General features: G+C 40.6%; 1 protein-coding gene across 1 annotated transcript in view; it reads left to right on the top strand.

Moving 5' to 3' along the window:
* LOC109934509 (phosphatase and actin regulator 1-like) overlaps positions 1–21917 on the top strand; it is a 254101-nt gene that overhangs the window by 155477 nt on the left and 76707 nt on the right. The window contains exons 4-5 of the mRNA XM_048613033.1: positions 228–431; positions 2327–2449. Coding sequence (XP_048468990.1) covers positions 228–431; positions 2327–2449 — 327 coding nt within the window. The remainder of the gene's footprint in view (positions 1–227; positions 432–2326; positions 2450–21917) is intronic.

Raw genomic sequence — 21917 nt, forward strand, 5'->3', positions numbered from 1 at the left:
GTCAATATTCAAATTTTCAGTACAGAAACGTTAATTGGATTTGACAGTTGCAATTTTAAGTAGACAGGGGAAAATGTTACAAAATTTAGGTGTTCTATTTAACCATTTGCTCTTATACATACTGTTTGAAGCTTTTTAACCTTGCTGAACTTTTTGCAGAAATCCTTGAATGCTGAATTTCTTTGCTTTTCTATTTTAAACATTACAAATTCTATTTGTGTCTCTAGCTGCTGAAGAAAGTCCCACAGATAATAGGACATTAGTCCCTGAGCAGGATACATCAGCTAAACCACAATTGCTACTGCCTTCTAAAAAGTCTGCAGCTTTTCACTGTGACATTGAGGAAACCCCTGCAAAGCAACAATCCTATCCTAAACAACCCCCTGCCCTACCTCCAAAACCACTATCGAGGATTGCCAACCATATCGCTGGTAAGTTCTGATCATCTGGCTTTTAAGGCTTCACACCAATAAATGTGCATTTTTTCTAATTATGACTGTGTTATATAAGGTAGCTTGTCTACCTATGTAGAATTTAAATTGAATGTTTTTTTTTAAAGAATTTCCATGTTGCTTCTGGGTATTTGTAGATTCAGGTGGCCTAACAAGAAAAGAAATTAGATTGTGTACATGCACAGTTATAATTTAGACATTTTGTAGAACTGTTTCCTCTTTCAACAGCACCCTGTTAACCTTACATGTGTGATGCAGATGCTTTACCCTTTTCTACACTGTGCACATCAGAGGAGTTAGTATGAACATTAATCATAGTTTGCGATTTACTAAATTTTGTACTCTTACACAACATTTGTGTTTTTCAAGATGTTACATTTACATTGAGGTAAATAATAATCTCCTGCTTTTAACACTTAACTGAAGTATTGGTTCTGGTCCACAATTTGCTTGATGTATTGGTTCTCAAATTCCATCAACAGTACTTCACAGATATGCACAATTTACACAATTCCATATGAATGTCACTAATCGAATGTAACATACATAGTAATTTCACATGTCAATATCAATAATATAAAACTGTACAATAAGAACAAGTTCTTCAACATGAAAAGAACAATTAAAGTAAGGAACCAGTCATTTTGAGGTAAGTTGAATCGGCATTCCTACATTGCTACATATTCATGCAGTTAGTCCAAGTAATGCTGGAGAGAAAGAGAGGAGCGGTTGTAAAAATACAAATTTTGGAGTATTAACAGACATGGCCAAACTAAGGCACATTAGAATTGGAAAAAAGTAGATGCATATAAGCAAGGAGTGTCAGTTAATCCAGCTCTAATGTTGTTACAGTGAATTGAAATTATGTTCATAATATTCGATAAATTTTCAGCTATGGAATTCATCTTTGATCTGAGATTTGTATCTTCCAGATAACTCAGGTTTATAAAAATGTTTTAAAATTACATGCATAAAAGAGCTGGTTGGGACCAAACAAATATGGGAAAATATTTTGCCAGTTCAATTGAGCCATGAGACTTAAAATGCTTTGATTTTGTGTTTTCCAAAATCCTATATTGAATTAGTTTTTAGAATTGCACTACTCAAGTTTAAGTTTTGTTCTGTTTAAGTTTTACATTTCTAATTACATTTTTTTCAATAATACAACCATAAAAGCTGGTAGTATTCCAAATGATCTTAGGCCACGCAATGTTCCCATTTCCAAGGGCAAATGTAAAGTGCAGTCATGCGTTTCAAGCCAGAGGACACAATCATCATAGTTTGGCATAGAACTGACGTGGGACTGAGTCCATGCTTTCAATGGAGAGTTTTGCACGAATGAAACACAAATTGGAGAAGTAGAGTTACTGCCCTGCATCTCTGTCTTCAGTCTGCACACCCTTCAAGTGTGGTCCTGCTGGGGTACGGGATCATTAATTCTTCATTTATAATAGAGTAATACCAGCATTGGCAAAACATTTCATCTTCTACCAGTGTGCATTTTTACATCTCCCATACCTTGTATCCTTGTTATCTCAGTGTGTGAGATTGTTAACATGATGGCAAATTAAATTGCATTTGGGATAGGTTTAAGTTACATGTATCATCCTAATCTTACTAAAGAATAAATTTCCCAAAATATTTCAAGTTAGAACTCTTATGTCAGTAGGTCAAAAATACATTTTTTCTCATGGTCTGGCTAGATTTAAATGTGGGTTAAATGTCTCTTCAGAGGTAGAGTGAATATACCACACTCACTTGTACTGTCATCATTGTCACTGATTCTCACAAAAGTGTCAAATGTAACTACTCAGATTTTTAATTTCAGAGTTGAAAAAGATTTCCCATTTTACATTTTTCTTCCCCTCTTTTAGGTTTCCCTGCAGCCTACACCATACCTCGACTGAGAAGGCAGACAGACAGGCAGGCAGCCTACTCCCACGACTCTACCGTTGGTGCTTGTAAAAGACCAGTGGGACACACGAGAGTGATCCGGGGTGAGTTGCCTCTGTCTCTGTCTTCCCGTGCAAAAGAGCCCAGCCTGCACTCAGTATGTGGCTATTAGGGTGTGACAAAGATCAGGAATTTGTCATTCAGACATCTACAACAAACTGCTGCAATTTAAAAATATTATACCTGCCATGTTAAGTTCTTCATGACTCACATTTTGAAATGTTTGTGTGGTTTTCTGATTTACATATGAACACATTACTTTGCCTCTGCAATGTATATGTAACTGATTATTTTAAACTGGTTTTTTTAGTATCTTATATTACTTTATCCACAACAGCAGGTTAGAATGCATGACAGGTGTTGGGAATGCTATTGGATATGATTTTAGATTTTTAATCCTCAGCAAGGTCTATTTTAAATGAGACGATTTTCTTTTGGGATGTAAGCACATTGTAATGTCAGCATATAATGCCCATCCCTAGTTGCCCTTGAGAAAATTTAAGTGAGCTGTTTTCTTAAACCACTGCAATGACACTTGCAGCAGATACATCTACTACTGCTCAGAAGGAAGTTCCAGGATTTTGACCCAGTGACAGTCAAGCGACAGCAATATAGTTCCAAGTCAAGATGATGTCTGGTTAGAGGAAACCTTGCAGGCAGTGATTTTTCCGTACATCTGGCCTAGTCTGTCTGCTTTGGAGGAGGACCTGTATTTGGAAGATGCTGTTAAAGGAACCTCAGACAGCTAATTTGTAGGTGGTACATACTGCAGCCCCTGTGCATCAGTGATGAATGTTTAAGGTGGTGGATGGGGTACCAATCAGATGGGCAGCTTTGTATTAGATGGTATTGAGCTTCTTGAGTGTTGCTGGAGTTTCATGCATCCAGGCAAGTGGAGAATGTTCCAATGTACTCCTGCCGTGTGCCTTGTCAATGGTGGACAGGTTTTGGCATATTGGGACAGGAGTTATTTGCGCAACCTTTGACATGCTTTTGTACCAAGTCCAATGAAGCTTCCAGTCAATGATGACTCTTAAGATATTGATTGTAGATGATTCTGCGATGTTAATATCATTGAAAGGTGCTTAGATTTTCTCTTGTTGGAAATGGTCAGTAGCACTCTTATGAAGCAAATATCACTTGTCAGCCAATTCTGAATGCTTTCTAGATCTGTGCAGGCACAGTCTGCTTGATAATCTGAGCAGCTGCAAATAGTATTGAGAACTTGAAATTATCAACAAACATCCCCCTTCTGTTTATGTTGGATGTCTGATGAAACAACGAAAATGTTTGGATGTAATGCAGTACTTTGAGGGAACATGTTCAGTAATATCTTAAAGCTGAAATGATTGGTCTCATAATATTTTCCCTTGAATGTGTCAGGTATGACTCCAACCAGTGGAGAGCTTTTCCCCTGGTTCCCATTGACCTCCATTTTGTTAGGGTTTCTTGATGCCACACAAGTCTGTCACTATACTCCAGCTCATTACTTAAAAAAAAAATTTCAGTTCATTCTCTAAAATGTCAAAGTACCGCATAAAAGCCTGGTTAACAAAATTGAGGCTAATAGAATTGGAGATGCTGTTGGCTTGGGTTTTAAGAAAACTGGCCTCAGGACAAAAAACGGTGAATCAAAGTAAATGGTTTCGCAGGTTGAAGGATAATTGGTAGCGATATTTCCCAAAGTTCCATGAAAGGACTGTTGTCTTTTCAAAATATGTACAAAGGATGCAGCAAATTTTGTAACAATCTCCCAGGGATTGATGGGCAAAGCTAAAAGTGAGCAACACTGCACTGCACTGTGGCAGAGTATCTGTTAAGGAATATTTTTAGTCACAGCAGCAAATCACTACACAACATTCAATTGTAGTGTAGCAACTAAAATATCTCAACATGCTTTATTTTCCTTCAACATCAGACCCTTTACTACATACCATAATAAAGTTTTTTTTTATGCTAAGGATTGTACATTCTGCAGGATTTTCTACTTAATTTTGAGATAACCATACAAGTGTTAGATGGAGTCTGGAACCATGTTGTCAGTTGAATGAGTAATCAATGGGCTTGTTTTCCTCTAATTAAAACTTCTCCTTGTGTGGTGTACTGCTGCACATTATCATCTGAGGTTGGTTTACCATATCTGGCAAGTAGTAAATGTAATGGACAGCATTGGCTTAGACTGAACAAAGAGTTCAGTTTCAAAGCTCACTGATGTTTCCTGCCAGCAATCTAAGTGAAAAGCTCTACCAGAAGGAAATAGTCTTAAAAATACCAATACCTATGAAATATAATGCACCTGACAAAATAAAGTGGATGACAACAAGAACTAGGGTGGTTACTTAGCTGATCTCAAGGACAAGCAATTGTTTAATTTTCCCATGAGTGGTAAAAAGCTATTTTAATTAGCAGGAGTTGAGGAGGCACTGCACCTTATTAAACATAGAACATTACAGCAAAGGGACAGGCCCTTTGGCCTATAAGATGATGCCCCTTGGCCTATAAGATGATTATACAGACATGTCTGTGCCAACCATGATGCCATTCTAAACTAATCCCATCCCTACACCTGATCTGAAACCCTCCATTCCCAGCCTGTTCATGTGCATGTCTAAATGCCTCTTAAAAAACGTTATCATATCTGCATCTACCATCTCCACTGGCAGTGTATTCCAGGCAACTACTCTGTGCAAAAATCTTTCCTCGCACATTTCCTTTAAACTTTTCCCCACAAACCTTAAATCTATGCCCCCTGGTATTTGACATTTCCATCCTGGGAAAAAGACTCCAACTATCCACCCTATCCATGCTGCTCATTATTTTATATACTTCAATCAGGTTGCCTCTCAGCCTCTAACACTCTAGCAAAAACAATCAAATCTCTACTTACAGCTAATACACTCCAAACTAGGCTACATACTGATAAACCTCTCTGCACAAAAAAACCAAAGAAAACTATCGGTGCTAGAAATCTGAAACAAAAACAGAAATTGCCGGAGAAACTCGGCAGGTCTGAATGCATCTGTGGAGAGAAAGCAAAGAATGTTTTGGGTTCAGTGACCCTTCTTTAGAACCTCTTTTGTACCCTCTCCAAGGCCTCCACAGTCTTCTTACAATGTGGTGACCAGAACTGCACATGGTTCTGCAGATGTGACCTAACTAAAGTCTTATGCGGCTGCAAAATGACTTGCGAACTTCTATAGTCAATGTCCAACTCAATGCTTTCTTTACCATCTTATTCACTTCTGTTGCCACTTTCAGGGAGCTATGGACTTGCATTCCAAGATCCTTCTGTATATCAGTGCTCTTCAGATTCTTGCCATTTACTGTGTATTTTCCTCTTGCATTTGACCTCTCAGAAAGCATCACCTCACACTAGTCCAGATTAAACTCAATCTGCCATTTCTCGGCCCAACTTTCCAACTGATCTATATAATGCAGTATTCCTTGTCAACCTTGCTCACTATCCACAGTTTCATCAATTTTCATGTCTTCTGCAAATTTACTAATCATCTACGTGGATCATCTATACTTTTATCCAAATTGTTTATATAGAATCATAGAATCCCTGCAGTGTGGAAACAGGCCATTCAGCCCAACAAGCCCACATGCCCCTCCGAAGAGCATCCCACCCAGATCCATTATCCTAACCCTGATTTCCCATGTCTAACCTACCTAACCTAAATGTCCCTGGGCACTGTGGGCAATTTAGCATTGCCAATCCACCTATCCTACACATCTTTGGACTGTGGGAAGAAACCGGAGCACCCAGAGGAAACCCATGCAGACACGGGGAGAATGTGAAAACTCCCCACAGACAGTCACCCAAGGGTGGAATTGAACCCGGGTTTCTGGCACTGTGTGGAAGCTGTGCTAACCACTGAGCTACCGTGCCGCTCATGTGATTGTTGATTCAAAGTTTCTCCTGACATAGTCTGATTTATGTTTAACCCGTTTTATTTAAAGGTCCCATAGCCTGACGTCCAGACTTGAATTTTACTTTTTATCTGCAGTGAATTGCTCAAATTCTGCAGAATAGGGCTGTAGTGATTGGAACCACGGCCAGGTGGATCTCATTGACTATGAGATCCTTGCTTGGGGTTGTTAACCTGGGCCAATCAGGGAGCCATGGTTGACTGCTATGAACAGGAGATTCAGAGGTCTTCTCAGTCCAGGGCCTGGCTTTGAACTGGCTTGTCAGAGCCCACATGCTGTGCACATGTAAACAAAGGGTGACTTGGTGACGGGATACCAGCCCCTGTGCAGTTATTTGAAGGATCATCATGAATCATAGTGTATCACAAAGATATCTGCAAATCTCTCTTTGTGATACCAGTAAAATATTGCTGTGTCTCCTTTCAGCTGACTGCAACCTTACTTTAAAAAAGACAGACCTAACTAAGATATATCAAATCGTTGATGCATTATTTAATCCATAAACATACTTGTTTAATTTTCATAGTGTCCCTTCTACACAACCACCTTAAGTGGTTTTAAAAATACTTGTCTTTGAAATTCTTGACTCTACAAAAATATACCTTTTGTATCAATTGACCTGTGATTCTAAAAATATGTGGCTAAGAGAGCTAAGAAAATCTACAAGATCGCTTTTCCTGAAATGGGGTCTTCTTTCCAAAACCGCAAGCCACTGGTCTCGCCTTATATATCCCATCATGAAGTACCTGTTTCAATGCATATCCATCTGTGTAGTAAAGCTGGCTTTCCCTATCTAGCACCTCAACATATATACTGATTTTTTTTTCCCAATGATCTTTCTTTTGTTTCACATCTCTTAGCAGTATATCTTCTAATTTGTTTGTATTCACAAAAACATCTTGATCATAAACTTCTACTTGTGGCGGTATCTATAGTTTCCCTATTGTCCCGGTTGTGGAAAGACTACAGCCTTGACTTTATCTTTATATGCCCTCTGGACTACTGCTGCATGATTGCTCCCTTCCACATCCAGGCATTCTTTTGCTCATACATGAGCTTTTCCTAGGACCAGCGTCACTTCCAAATCCATTGTGAGAATTTGCACTGAGTTTTCTAGCTTTCCACATTTTCACTTTATTTTGCTGGTCCGTGGATTATTTCTTTCTACCCATCAGCTTAAACATTTAGCCAATTTTTAAACAAAAAGCCCTATCCTGAGCATTGTTATAACTTTATCATCTAGGCCCTTACCTGGCTTATTCTGCTCCTTGATAATTGTCAAATTATAAGTATTTGAAGTGAAGGCTACTTATCTTCTGTAAATGCTTAGATTTTGCAAATTTAGAAACTTTTCCTGCACCCTCCCGCCCATTGTCAGTTGGCAATTTAGGCAGTGCCTCGAGTTCAGTCGCAATCCATTTTTCCATGGTTTACCCCACAGTCACTCTTAGACTGCTGTAAGCAGTCTGAATCTTGTTGCCATCTCTCTAAAATACAAAATGAAAATGCCTTAAAATGTCTTAAAATCCAAAACTGCACTTCTTTAAATTTTCTAGCTAATGGGATACTCATGTCCTCTGATACTTTTTGCATAGATCTGATTTTTCACTAATCTATTTGTTAATCCTTGTATACTAATCAGCAACTATCCCTCCATCCTTTAGTAGGAAATTTAACCTCTGACAAGAGGGATGTGAAGTAACTCCTCGAAGGTCAGCACCCATCACCAACCAATCACTCTTTATTCACAAATTCCTTTGACAATAGCACTGCCTCTCATTGAGTCAGGCATTCAGAGGGCCCAGTATACCTGACATTCACCCTTTTACGTTAGCCAGATTTCCCTGATTGTACCAGATTAACAGCCCCAGTCAAGAAACACATATTCTTTGAGGTCCAGTGGCTAACCTTGTTACAGTCACTACATCCATACTCCTCTGAGTCCACAGACACAGGGCAGTCTGTTTCCTTTGACAGCCTCTTGAGGCATTTTAACACCAGGACAGGATCCTCCAACTTGGAATCCAACACGTTGGTAAACTTTTGTTTCTTTCTTTCGGAGGCAGAAGCGTTGAGGTGGCTACTTCCATCATGTCCATCTCTGATTCAGAGGTCTCGACAATGTTTGCTGGAGAAAGTGAATCAATAGGTCCCTGAAGTGTTTCAGAAGGCTCTGAGGGGCAGGGCAAATTGTGCTCGTGAACAGTCTGCGAATTTGTAGCTTTCAAATGGTCCACATGTTTCTTCAGGATAGTCGCACCCACCTGAAATTTGTAAGTCACTGGTCCTGATCTCATGTCAATCGTGCCTGTTATGCATGTGGGACCATTTCCATGACTCTTGCACCAAACTTTGTCCCCTGTATCAAACTGCCTGTCTCATGTGGTGGGCTCTTGGGATCAGCATTGGAGTCTTGATGCCATTTCACCCTTCCCTCCAGGCCCAAGAAGATCAGACTTAACCTGGTGCTGAGTCTGCCAGCTGTTAGCAACTCTGCCGAATAGTTGCATGTGGGATGGTCCTCCAATAAAACAAGAACTGTGACAACTTGGCATCGAGTGAGGCTATAGGCTCTTTCTTCCATTTAGCCCTCAAAGTTTGGACTGCTCTTTCTGCCAGGTCATTGGATGATGGGTAGTGTGGAACTGTCCTAATATGTCAAATTGCATTCGACTTTAAGTAGTAACTAATGTCCCTGCTGGTAATCGATGGCCTGTTATCAGTGACCAAATCCTCCAGGACTCCATGTGTTTCAAAAAATGTCCGCAATTTTTCTATTATTGGTCTAGTGTTTGATGAATGGACTCTATGCATGTCCAACCACTTTAAGTGGGCATCTACAATGACTAAAAACATTGATCCCAAGAGAGAACCTGCATTGTCGACATGCAACCGAGTTTGAGGTTTACCCAGCCATTCGCATGGATTTGGGGAAGCTGCTAATGGTAATTTTTGTCCTTTTTGACACCCTGGGCACTGTCCCACCAATGCGCCAATTTGCATCTAAGCTTGGCCACCAGACATAACTCCTCGCCAATATCTTCATTTTGGTGACCCCTGGACGGCCCTAGTGGAGTTCAGCCAGTATTTGGCAGTGACTTTGCTCGGGAAAATCATTCTCCCCATAACAATATGCCATACTCGACCATGAGCCGGTTTCTCTGGGTCCAAAAATATTTATAAGAACTAGGAGCAGGAGTAGGCCGTCTGGCCCTTCGAGCCTGCTCCGCCATTCAATAAGATCATGGCTGATCTTTTTGTGGACTCAGATCCACTTACCTGCGTTTTCACCGTATCCTTTAATTCCTTTATTGTTCAAAAAAAATCTACCCTTTTTTTAAAAACGTTTACTGAAGTAGCGTCAACTACTTCACTGGGCAAGGAATTCCATAGATTAACAACCCTCTGGGTGAAGAAATTCCTTCTCAATTCAGTCCTAAATCTGCTCCCTCTAATCTTGAGGCTATGCCCTCTTGTCCTAGCTTCACCTGCCAGTGGAAACATCCTCTCTACTTCTATCTTATCTATTCCCTTCATAATTTTATATGTTTCTATAAGATACCCCCCTCAATCTTCTGAATTCCAATGAATATAATCCCAATCTACTCAGTGTCTCCTCATAAGCCAACCCACTCAACTCCGGAATCAACCTAGTGAACCTCCTTTGCAACCTCTCCAGTGCCAATACATCCTTTCTCAAGTAAGGAGACCAAAACTGCACACAGTACTCCAGGTGTGGCCTCAGCAGCACCTTGTACAGCTGCAACATAACCTCTCTGCTTTTAATTTCAATCCCTTTAGCAATGAAGGACAAAATTCCATTTGCCTTCCTAATTACTTGTTGTACCTGCAGACCTACCTTCTGTGATTCATGCACAAGGACACCCAGGTCCCTCTGCATAGCAGCATGCTGCAACTTTTTACCATTCAAGTAATAATCCTTTTTACTATTACTCCTACCAAAATGTATGACTTCACATTTATTTACATTGTATTCCATCTGCCAGACCTTTGCCCACTCACTCAATGTACCTATGTTCCTCTGCAAAGTTTCACAGTCCTCTGCATACTTTGCTTTGCCACTCATCTTAGTGTCATCTGCAAACTTTGACACCCTACACGTGGTCCCCAACTCCAAATCATCTATATAAATTGTAAATAATTGCGGTCCCAACACCGGTCCCTGAGGCACACCACTAGTCACTGACTGCCAGCTAGAATAGCACTCATTTATCCCCACTCTTTGCTTCCTGTTAGTCAACCAATCCTCTATCCATGCTAATACTTTACCCTTAATGCCACGCATCCTTATCTTATGCAGAAACCTCTTGTGCGGCACCTTGTCGAAGGCCTTTTGGAAATCTAGGTACACCACATCCACTGGGTCCCCATTGTCCACCTTACTCGTAATGTCTTCATAGAATTCCAAAAGATTTGTCAAGCATGACCTGCCCTTCATGAACCGATGCTGCGTCTGCCCAACGGGACAATTTCTATCAAGATGCCTTGCTATTTCTTCCTTGATAATAGACTCGAGCATCTTCCCCACTACAGAGGTTAAGCTAACCGGTCTATAATTCCCCATCTTTTGTCTACTTCCCTTTTTAACAGTGGCGCCACATTTGCTGTTTTCCAATCTGCTGGGACTGCCCCAGAGTCCAGCGAATTTTGGAAAATTACCGCCAGTGCACCTGCTATTTCTCCCGCCATCTCTTTTAGTACCCTGGGATGCATTCCATCAGGGCCAGGAGACTTATCAATCCTTAGCTCCATTAGTTTGCCCAATACTACCTCTTCCGTAATAATGATTGTTTCCAGATCCTCACGTACCTTCGTCTCTTTGTCAATTACTGGCATGTTATTAGTGTCCTCCACTGTGAAGACCGATTTAATTCTAGCCCTTTAATTTCCACCCCGATCCCCCCCCCCCACCCCATTAACACCAATTGTTTCAGTTTGGAAAGGACTGGGTCTTTCTGAGGCCAAAGTCTGATATCGTTAGCTGTGATCAGAACTTGTCCAGAAAATTCGATGTCATGACAGACTGTTCTATTGGGGGTACTACGGGTGGTATGTCTGCTAATGGAAAGCACGTCAACGCATCTGCATTCACTGCTCGGCCCCCGGACAGTGTTCTAATTTGTAATTATAAACACTAAATATTAGAACCTATCACTGAATGCAGCCTGAAGCTATGGGCGGCATTGCCATATCCTCTTTAAACAGACCAAGTAGGGGTTTGTGGTCTGTGATTATCACAAATTATCAGCCATAAAAACTTCGCTGAAACTTACTGACTCCAAATTTCTGATTCCCCAGTCCTTCTTTGTCGATTTGGGTGTATTAATGCTCTGCATTAGCCAAAACCCTGGATGCTATTAGATGATCCTCTCCAGTGGACCACCTATGAGGTAATACCAACCTGATGCCATATGGGGAGGCATCAGACACTAATACCAGATCTTTCTTAGGATCATGCTGTGCCAACACATTCAAGGATGATAGTTGTTTATTTCATCGAAAGCTAGGGTCTGTCTATGAAACCATTTCCAAGGCTGACCCTTTTTTAAGAGTTGTATGGGTGTCAGGTTGTGTTGGAACTTTCTGCAATAATTTACCAGACCCAGAAATGACCTAAGCTCCCGGACAGACGTGGGGGTCTAGGGACCTTTGATCACCCTCACTTTATCTTCCAACGGGTATAACCCGGTCTTGTTGACTGGGTCCTGTAGCCTTGTATCCTGGAACACACATTTTTTCCCATCTTACACCTGCTTTGGAAAATGCCTTAGGGCTATAGCCAAGTTCCCTAGGTGTTCCTTATTAGTTTTCCCTGTTATCAGGATATCATCTAGGTAATTGGTGACCTGGACCTTGCAAGATGTTCTCTATCGACCACTGAAAAATTGAGCAGGCTGACATTATGCCGAATGGCAGTCTCCTAGATTGGTACAGCCCTTATTGGTATTACTTGTAGCATACTTCTGAGAATCCTAGTCTAAACACAATTGCAAGTAAGCATGACTCATGTCAGCCTTCATGAAGGATAAACCCCCTACCTGCTTTTTATACAAATCTTCTGTCCGACGCTTGGGTATTTATCCAACCGTGAAAATGGTGTGCTCTTTGTTTAAAATTCTCACAAAGGTGAACTGACCCATCTGGTTTCAAAATTGGTACAATTGTTGCTGCCCATTCCACGAATTGGACTGGTTTGATGATTCCTTCATTTTCCAGTCTTCTGAGTTCTGTTTCCAGTTTTGTCCGTAAGGCAAATGGCAGTGGACGGGCCCTAAGAACCACAGAATTGCTTCCTAGTTGACATGCAAAGTTGCTTCGACTCCTCTGATAGTGCCTAGACCTTCTTGGAAAACTTCTAGGTATTTAATTAGGACTTCACTCTGGCTGCCATTTTTTAATTGAAAAATGTTGAGCCAATTTAGGTGGATCTCTGGCAACCAATTTCACTTCATCAAGCTTGGGCATGAGTCTTCTACTGCAATCACTGATTACCGAATCAGTTGCCTTTCATAAGAGACTGGAACAAGGTTGTACACTTAATCTGCAAAGATTCCCCAGGACAGATTCTCCGCCTAGCTGAAGTCTTGTGCAAATTTAAGGGCTGGAGTTCGGGGTGAATTTTATTAGAAGCTGTTTCTGTGATCTCTGAAATGGCTGTGCTGGTATAGACATCCATTTGAACCAAATGGCCATTTAACCAGACATTTATCTTGATTGGTTCTGATTTGTATGTTTCTAAGCAATTTGACTGTTCCAAACCATATATAAATGGAATGTCCAGGGTAAGTACTGTCCTGGATGCCCGCCTAAGGGTTATCTTATTCCATTTAAGTCTGGTAGGACTCTGTTGCTGTGTAAAATCTGCATATTGACAACAATTACAATGTCTTATCAGGCAGGATCCTGAAGAAAATTGTGACTGTTTGGTTAAGACTTGGCTTTGTTTTGGGATTCTGATGTGGTCCAAACTAGAGTTATTCTTATCAGGACTTTTCATGAGTGAGGCTATGCAGTTGCCTGCACCAAAATGGTGTTCAGGCAGACTTGAGAGGGTGTCTATTTCCATCATAGAATCATAGAATCTCTACAGTGTGGAAACAGGCCCTTCGGCCCAACAAGTCCACACTGAACCTCAGAGCATCCCACCCAGACCCAGACCCATCCCCCTATAGCCCACCTAATCTACACCTCCCTGAATACTAATTGCAATTTAGCATGGCCAATCCACCTAACCTGCACATCTTTGGACTGTGGGAGGAAACCGGAGCACCCGGAAGAAACCCATGCAGACACGGAGAGAATGTGCAAACTCGACACAGACAGTCGCCCGAGGCTGGAATCAAACTCGGGTCCCTGGTGTTGTGAGGCAGCAGTGCTAGCAACTGTGCCGCCCAGATAAAATAATAAGAAAGAAGGCGACAACTAGATTTGAACTCGGATCACAGGGTTCAGAAACCAGCGCACTCACCATTACACCATGGCAACCAGAGCCATCAGATTACCTTGCAACTCATGTGCTCTACTTCCACATTTTCCACTGATAAAGCTAGTTGTAAGGCCTATTTGAAGCCCATTTGAGCTTCAGCCAGTAAGCATTTTTGCATAGTCATATTATTAATCCCATATACTAGATGGTCTTGAAGCATCTTATTAAGGATTTAACCAAATTCACAGACTTCTTCCAGGCATCTTAACCTAGTCAAAAACCCTGATATGGAGTCCCCTCGTTTTCAAATTGTTGAGTAAAAGCAATAGTATCTCAAAATTAAAGGGACATGGCGTCGTAATATTCCTTAATTATGCCAATCAATTCTTGAAAGGTTTTAGTATCTGGTGACTCAGGGAAAGTAGACTCCTAATGATAGAAAAAGCTACAGCTCCACAGACTATCAGGACATTTACTTTTTTTTGTTGTCTGCCACAGTGTCATGTGCCGAGAAAACATAATGCATTCTTTGCAAATCCTCGGCCTAGTGCTTGACAGCAGGGTCGAACAAGTCATACTTTCCAAATAGAGGCTTAATGTAAGAAAATGCTTACCCCCAACTTCAAAACAATTGTTGCAAGTGAATTTCTTCAAGATCGTACTTTATTCTCATTGCCACTGAAATACCTCTTCAGAGGCCAGCATCCCATCACCAATCACCTTTTATTCATAAATGCCTAGCCTCTCACTGAGTATGGCGTTTAGAGTCCCAGTATCTCTGACATTCATCCTTTTATGTCAGCTAGGTCTTCCTGATCGGAACAGATTAACAGCCCCAATCAGAGAACTCATATTCAATGAGGTCCAACTGGCTGACCTCATTACAATCACTACAGAATGAACAGATTTTCAACTCAACTTTAAGACAATTTTCTTTTTTTCCCCTCAAATTCTTACAACCGGATCCCATTAAGGCTTCTTTACATTCTGATTAGAGGTTTCAGATTTAGTAAAGGGTTGCAATAATATCCTTATGGGAAACATTTCACATCTAGTAACTACCTATAAAGATATCATGTTCTGTGTCTCATTTCATTGTGCCTTTTAAGTGGATGACTTGCTAATCAGCAAAGGTATGTCACTGGATACTATATCTGTGCTAATAAAATGGGTTAGCCTAGCCATTCCACAGCTCTACTCATTTCAGTGACTTTAACTTGTTGCTATCCTTGAACCTGAAGCAAGTAGAATATTCATAATCCTTGATTCTTATTATTTAATGAATGCAAATAACATATCAATCAAATTAATACCTGTCGTTCTGCATTGGATAATTAATAGCATGGTAATATTTCCAATCACATCTGATCAGCTGTTAATAATTCCCTGAGCATTCCTAGGTTCATTCTTTTGTTATTATTACTCCATTTCTATCATTTGTCAGATCTACCAAAAAAGTCTTCATCCTCCTTTCTTTCATTTGTGATTCTTCTGTTGTATTGATGCCTGTGCCAATACTTGAATGGTCTCAAAATTCTGTAAGCATTAAATTCTCCATATTTTGTGACAGTGCTGAATACCCCAATTGTGCCATGAATGCCACTGGAAATTACTGTTTTCCAAGGTTGTTTTTAAACTTTAAGCATTTGATCTAAAAGGATTTCTGACAATCTAACTGCAGTTAGGATCGAGAGCCCATTCAATTGCAATCCAGCACAACCGAGCGTTTGCGAACAAGCAGAGAAGTAGAAATTTCCAAATATAATTTCAGCAAACTTGTTTCGAGCCTATTCGATTCCATGACATATTCTTCTTTGGAATATCCTTTTGGATATTTTTCTGAATTTATTAAAGTCTGACCATGCTTCATGTGCATTTAATAGATAATCTTCCTTAAGTTTTGTCCTTACACTTTAATAGGATATCCAAGCCACCTTCAGTGTCCAACTGATGAGTCTCTGTCTCTGAAAATAATATGTCCTGCTCCTGTTTTCGGTAGGTAGTGACAATGCCAAGGCCATGGCTTTCTATTTCTTTGGCTAGGAAAGAACAATGGCCACACATCTTCATTTTTCAGATTCAGGTTTAGGGAACATCAGTTAAGACATCATAACCTGACTCTTTGGACTTAATTTCAGCCAGATTTCTCAACGGTGGCTATCAACAATCTTCCTTCTTAAAAAAAATGTTCCCATATTGACCTTCAGTGAAGCACTCTCTGAAACCCAATGAAATGGATCGAAGCCATTTTATTCATTCATTGGCAGGGCCAGCACTTATCACCCATCCCTATTTGCCCCGCAGCAAGTGGTAGTGAGATGCATTCTTGAACCGCTGCAGTCCTAGGGGTGCAGAGATATCCACAGTGTTATTAGGAGGGGAGGTCCAGGATTTTGGCTCAGCAACAGTGAAGGAAGGGTAATACAGTTCCAATTAGGATAGTGTATGGCTTGGAGGGGAACATGCAGATAATGGTGTAACCATACATGCATTGTCCTTGTCCTTCGAGATGGTAGAGGATGCAGATTAAAAGTTGCTGTTGGAGGAGCTTTGGTGTGTTATTGCAGTGCATCTTGTGGACAGTACACACTGCTGTAGATAGTACACACTGCTGCCACTGTGCGCTGGTGGTGGAGGGAGTAAATATTGAAGGTAGATGGGGTACCAAGCTAGTGGGGAGCATTCAATCACATGCATGACTTGTATCTCAGAGTTGATAGACAGGTACTGGGGAGAAAGAGGGTGAGTAATGTGCTGCAGGATTCCTAGCCACTCATCTCCTTTGATAGCTACAGTGTTTATAGCTGGTCCAGTTCAGTTTGTGGCCAAAGCTAACCCTCAGCATGCTGATAGTTGGGGACTGAGCCATGGTAAGGCCATGAATATTAAGGGATAATGATTAGATTATCTCTTGTTGGAGATGGTCATAACATGACACTTATGTGCTGTGAGTGTTACTCACCATTCAACAACCTAAGCCTGAATGCTGTCCAAGTTTGTTCCATATAGAAATGGACTGCTTAAGCGATATGATGCTGAACATTGTACAGTCATCCTCAACTCTGACCTTATGATGGAGGTAAGTTCATTGATTAGGCAGTTGAGGATGATTGGGTCTAAAGCATTAACATAAGAAACTCCTGGAGTGATGTCCTGGGGCTCAAATTATTTACCTCCAGTAACAACAATCTTCCTTTATGTTAGGCATGACTGTAGTAAGCAGAGAATTGTCCCACCCAATTCCCATCAACTCCTGTTTTGCTACAGCTCCTTGATTTCATACTTGATCAAATGCCCTTGGTGTCAAGGGCAGTCACTCTCATCTCACAATAAAGCACAAAACAAGACGTAGTTATTTCTATGGTTTTAGATTTATTCAAAGATCTTACAGATCTTCGCTTGCTAACTATTATTCCAGTATCCCAGCTGACTCTCTTTACATGTGATCCTAGACTTTAGTCAAACAATGCCTATCACTTTTGTATCTTCAACAATGGCACGGTGGCTCAGTGGTTAGCACTGCTGCCTCACAGTGCCAGGGACCCAGGTTTGATTCCAGCCTCGGGTGACTGTCTGTGTGAAGTTTTTATATTGTCTGCGTGGGTTTCCTGCAGGTGCTCCGGTTTCCTCCCACAGTCCAAAGATGTGCAGGTTAGGTGGATTGGCCATGCTAAATTGCCCATAGTGTTCAGGGATGTGTAGAAAAGGTAGGCTAATCTAGGTGTCTGGGTGGGATGCTCTGAGTGTCGGTGTGGACTTGTTGGGCTGAAGGACCTATTTCCACACTGTAGGGGTTCTATATAGAAAAATAAATAAATCAATAAATCTTTGTAAGGGACCACATACTTCTCCCTTTTGGACTGCAATGCAAGTCAAAATGATTGTATAACGGGAATAACAGGTGAGTTTTGTAACTTAGGAAAATCATGTGATGTATATTTTAAGCTGTGCAAAACTAGGTTGCTTTTCAAAGCAGTGAAATCATTACTTTGAAACTAATTGGTGACAAGAATCTATGTGTTAAGGACAGGCTGCCTAATGACAGCATTGGACTAGTTTGTTACAAATCTGTAGATGCAGGGCAGCCAGACTTCCACAGCTGACAAACTGAAAACATTTCTCTCTTCACCCCTCTCCATGTGGGTGCAAAGAGAGAAAAACCAAGCAAGTTTGAAAGGAAGAATTCTAACAAGACCTAGACTACCAGATCAACTATTCAGGTGAAGAACAATCATGTCTTTACAGTCAACAGAGTGTCATCAGTGTTGAAATCAAAAATAACTGAGAGATAAAGTAACCAACCCTTGTGATCTGGGCTTTTGATCTTCAACATTTTTTTCCCTATCTATATTTTGTTTTCCACCCATAATATTGATGTCAATCCACCTGTCTTTTGTCTGTCTTAATTGAGAATGATTGTGCATGTATTTGGGGTTTTCAAAACGGTATAAGAAGTAAGTTAGGAAACATTCTTCACTGTCATTTTTTAAAAATAAGCTTTGTTACAATAAATAGTTGATTTCTTGCCAATGTTCAAAATCTGCTGTGAGTGCTTTTGTCCTGAATATCTGTAATTGAAGCAAGTAGGTCTAACTGAGTTTTGTGCATTTCGTGATGGTTTGTGTAACAGTGAGTCATGATTATTTCCAGTTAGTCCATGATACCATTAACGACAAATGTAAGCTTCCCTCATAATCATTACTCATAATCAAGCTATCAACTAGGTGATACTGGATGAGTTGTGAAGATGCATGGGAGCTTAATGCACACCCATGCATTGCATCAGACGACAAAATAGTGAGTACCAACACCACAGATAGTTGTTCATCTATATACTTGAAGTATAAGTTGACCGCTGTTTATAAGAGGGATTTTCCAAGGCTTCAGTGGTTGAGATTTTAGTCAATCTGTGTGAACAGGTTATATGTTACTCACCTTCATGCCAGGTGAGACTTGAATCAAGACTTTCTGGCCAATAGGTAGTGCCGCTACCACTGTGCCAAATAATCCCCTGTGACTGACTTACATACAAACATTTACTGTAGGTGAGTACGGAAAACTGATAGCTGATGTGGAGAATTATGAAATCAACCATCTGGGATCCAAGAAAGACTAATTTTAATGGTAGTAGACTAGGAGCTACGGGGGAGCAAAAGGATTTAGTTGTCCATATGAAATACAATAAGGGGGAAAATATGTTTCAATTATACAGAACCTTAGTTAAATCTTGTCCGGAATATATTTTTCAATTTTGGCACCAAATCTAAGGAGAGGGTAAAGCAAAAATTTGCAAAGATGCCAGTGCTAAGTAGGATGAAGCTATGAGAGTTGCATATTATTTGTTGATAATTTCGTAAGGTTAAAAAAATTGAGGTATGATCTGAGTTTTTAAATGATCAAGGGGAACTATTTTGTGAAGAACTGGAAATCCAGAGCAATGTCAAGATTAAAGCTTTTGGAAGAAAATGTAAAAGTACTTTTGATTCACCTTGGTGTCTTTCCACCTCTGTAAGACAATGGACATGCAGCAAATTCTTTGGGGATGAGATAGCTTCATACAATGCATCATTTGTTAATGGCTGAAAAGACCCATTTGTGAGAGGTAGGATCTGCTAAAAATGCCACATGTGAAGTGGTTATCATTGTGAGTTGATTTTGGTGTTGGCAACAGTTGGCAAACCTCTGTAGCCAGTAATCATCATGATGAGGCATTCAAATAATGTCACCGTGAAATTGGCTGATATGTCCCAAATGCAAAAAAATTGATATCACCCTTGCAAGCGTCCTTGAAATGAAGCTTTGGATGTTCCTATTGATTGCCTGGCTCTGCTAGCATGCCTGACAGAAAATCTTTTGGAATATAGAACCATAGAATTCCTACAATGTGGAAGCAGCCCATTCGGCCCATTATGTTTACTCTGCCCCTCCAAACAGCACCCCATAGCCCATCCCTATAACCCTGCATTTCCTATTGCTCATCTACATAGCCTGCACAACTCTGGACACTACAGGGCAATTTAGCATGGCCAATCCACCCAACCTATACAAATTTGGACTGTGGGAGGAAACTGGAGCACTCAGAGGAACCCATGCCGACACGGGACAATGTACAACTACACATTGGCTGGGGCTAGAATCGAACCCAGATCCCTGGCACTGCGAGACAGTAGTGCTAATCACTAATCCACCATGCTGCCCCTGTTATATATCTGCTTTCCATCCTGTGATTGTGCCCAAGTCAATGAAGGTGTCTTTACTTGACTGCTGCGTTCATGATTTTGTCCATCTATGAAATACAGAGAACATCACAAACAACAAACCTGCAAGTTATAGAATTCATCGAATCCCTACAGTGTGGAAACAGGCCATTCAGCCCAACATGTTCACACCGCCCCTCTAAAGAGCACCCCCCCCCAACTCATTCCTCTTCCCCTGCATTTTCCCCATGTCTAACCCACCGAACCTAATCTATACATCCCTGGACACTATTGGCAATTTAGCATGACCAATCACCTATCCTGCCCATCTTTTGGACTGTGGGAGGAAACCGGAGCACCTGGAGGAAACCCACGCAAACACAGGGAGAATGTGCAAACTCCACACAGTTGCCTAAGGGTGGAATCAAACCCAGGTCCCTGGCACTGTGAGGCAGCATCTGTCTAAGCGTCTATCATTGCTTGAGGCGTTAGGAACCTTTATACTAGATTGTGATGCATTTCTACACTCAACACCCCAACTGCAGGCAACATTGAACATTTAATATTTGTTTCAATGATCCTTGAATTAAAATAAATTAAATAGAAAATTGATTTTCAACCTTAGCTTGATGGCAAAAACACATATTACAAAATTGACAGCTATTCTTTTTTTAATCCATTAGAATTAACTAATCAAGCAGCATACTCAGACCTACACCTGAATTCCTGACTCATACTCCCTTTGTGCAAATATGCACTTCAGAGTGTAAACTGCAAAATTATTCTATCTAAACTCAAATCTTTCATTTATGGAAAGGATTTCAAAACATGATGCTGTGAGCAAAACCAAAAGAAAAACAACTGCTTTTGATCCTCATCACTCTTTCAGTCACTTTGTAAAAAGACTGAGAAAAAAGAAAGAAGAAATAGATCTGGATCTGTCATACCAGATCCTCTCCTGCATATGTATTCAGCATCACTTCTGTAAGATGTTCATACCCAAACACAGGCAGAATTCATTGTGACCAGGTGCTCCAAATGAAGTATAAAATAGTTACTGCCCAACCACCTTTATTAAAATATCATAATACCAGAGGTTGCATGTATATGGCGAGTCCTAGTGTACAATAGCTAAATCATTAAAAGAAAGAAAATATATTTGCCCTATAATCTCTATAAAGGAAATTATCATGCGTGACCAAAAATAATTAGTTCTTTCAGGTCTGTTCCAGTTTCATCTGTCCATACAGATGCATTGCACATGCAAATTTCAATGTGTTTACTGAGTTGATAACTTCCAGAGAAACTTGTTGATGAACAGATAAGATTTCACTGTGTGCATCAGCATCAGCTTCCTTGGTGGGAATGCAGTTCTCAATTGCAAATTAGTAATCTGCATCTGCTTCCTTCTTCGTATTTCAATTCCAAGTCATAGCTCTGCAAACCAGGCCACGTACTTTGCAAACCCTTTGATAGAACTGGTTTAAGAAGGGTGTTTTGAAGATAATTGTGGTTAGTCTCTACCATCAGTTTCTCTCACCCAAACAAATACTCACAAGAATATGTAATAGCCGTGCGATATTTCTCAGTCCATGCACGGCATTGTTCAGATGGCATTAAAATTCTGGATGCAAATGGAACAGGTTGCCATTGCTGCATAACAGTTGATACAACTCTGTCTCACTGACATCACCCCAGGGTGATGTCATCATTAACAAAATAATACCTCAGCACTGGCACTATTGTCACTAGCTGCTTGATGTGATTTGAAAGCTAATTCTTGTTCTGTTCTCTAATACCACATCACTTCTAGTGAGCTTGCCTTGATGTTCATATCCTGATAACAAACTGGGCCAAGAACTTGAGATAACAAGGTGTAGAGCTGGATGAACACAGCAGGCCAAGCAGCATCAGAGGAGCAGGAAGGCCGACGTC

Source organism: Rhincodon typus, chromosome 2, assembly GCF_021869965.1.
Source record: "Rhincodon typus isolate 14 chromosome 2, sRhiTyp1.1, whole genome shotgun sequence".
Classification (NCBI taxonomy): Eukaryota; Metazoa; Chordata; class Chondrichthyes; order Orectolobiformes; family Rhincodontidae; genus Rhincodon; species Rhincodon typus.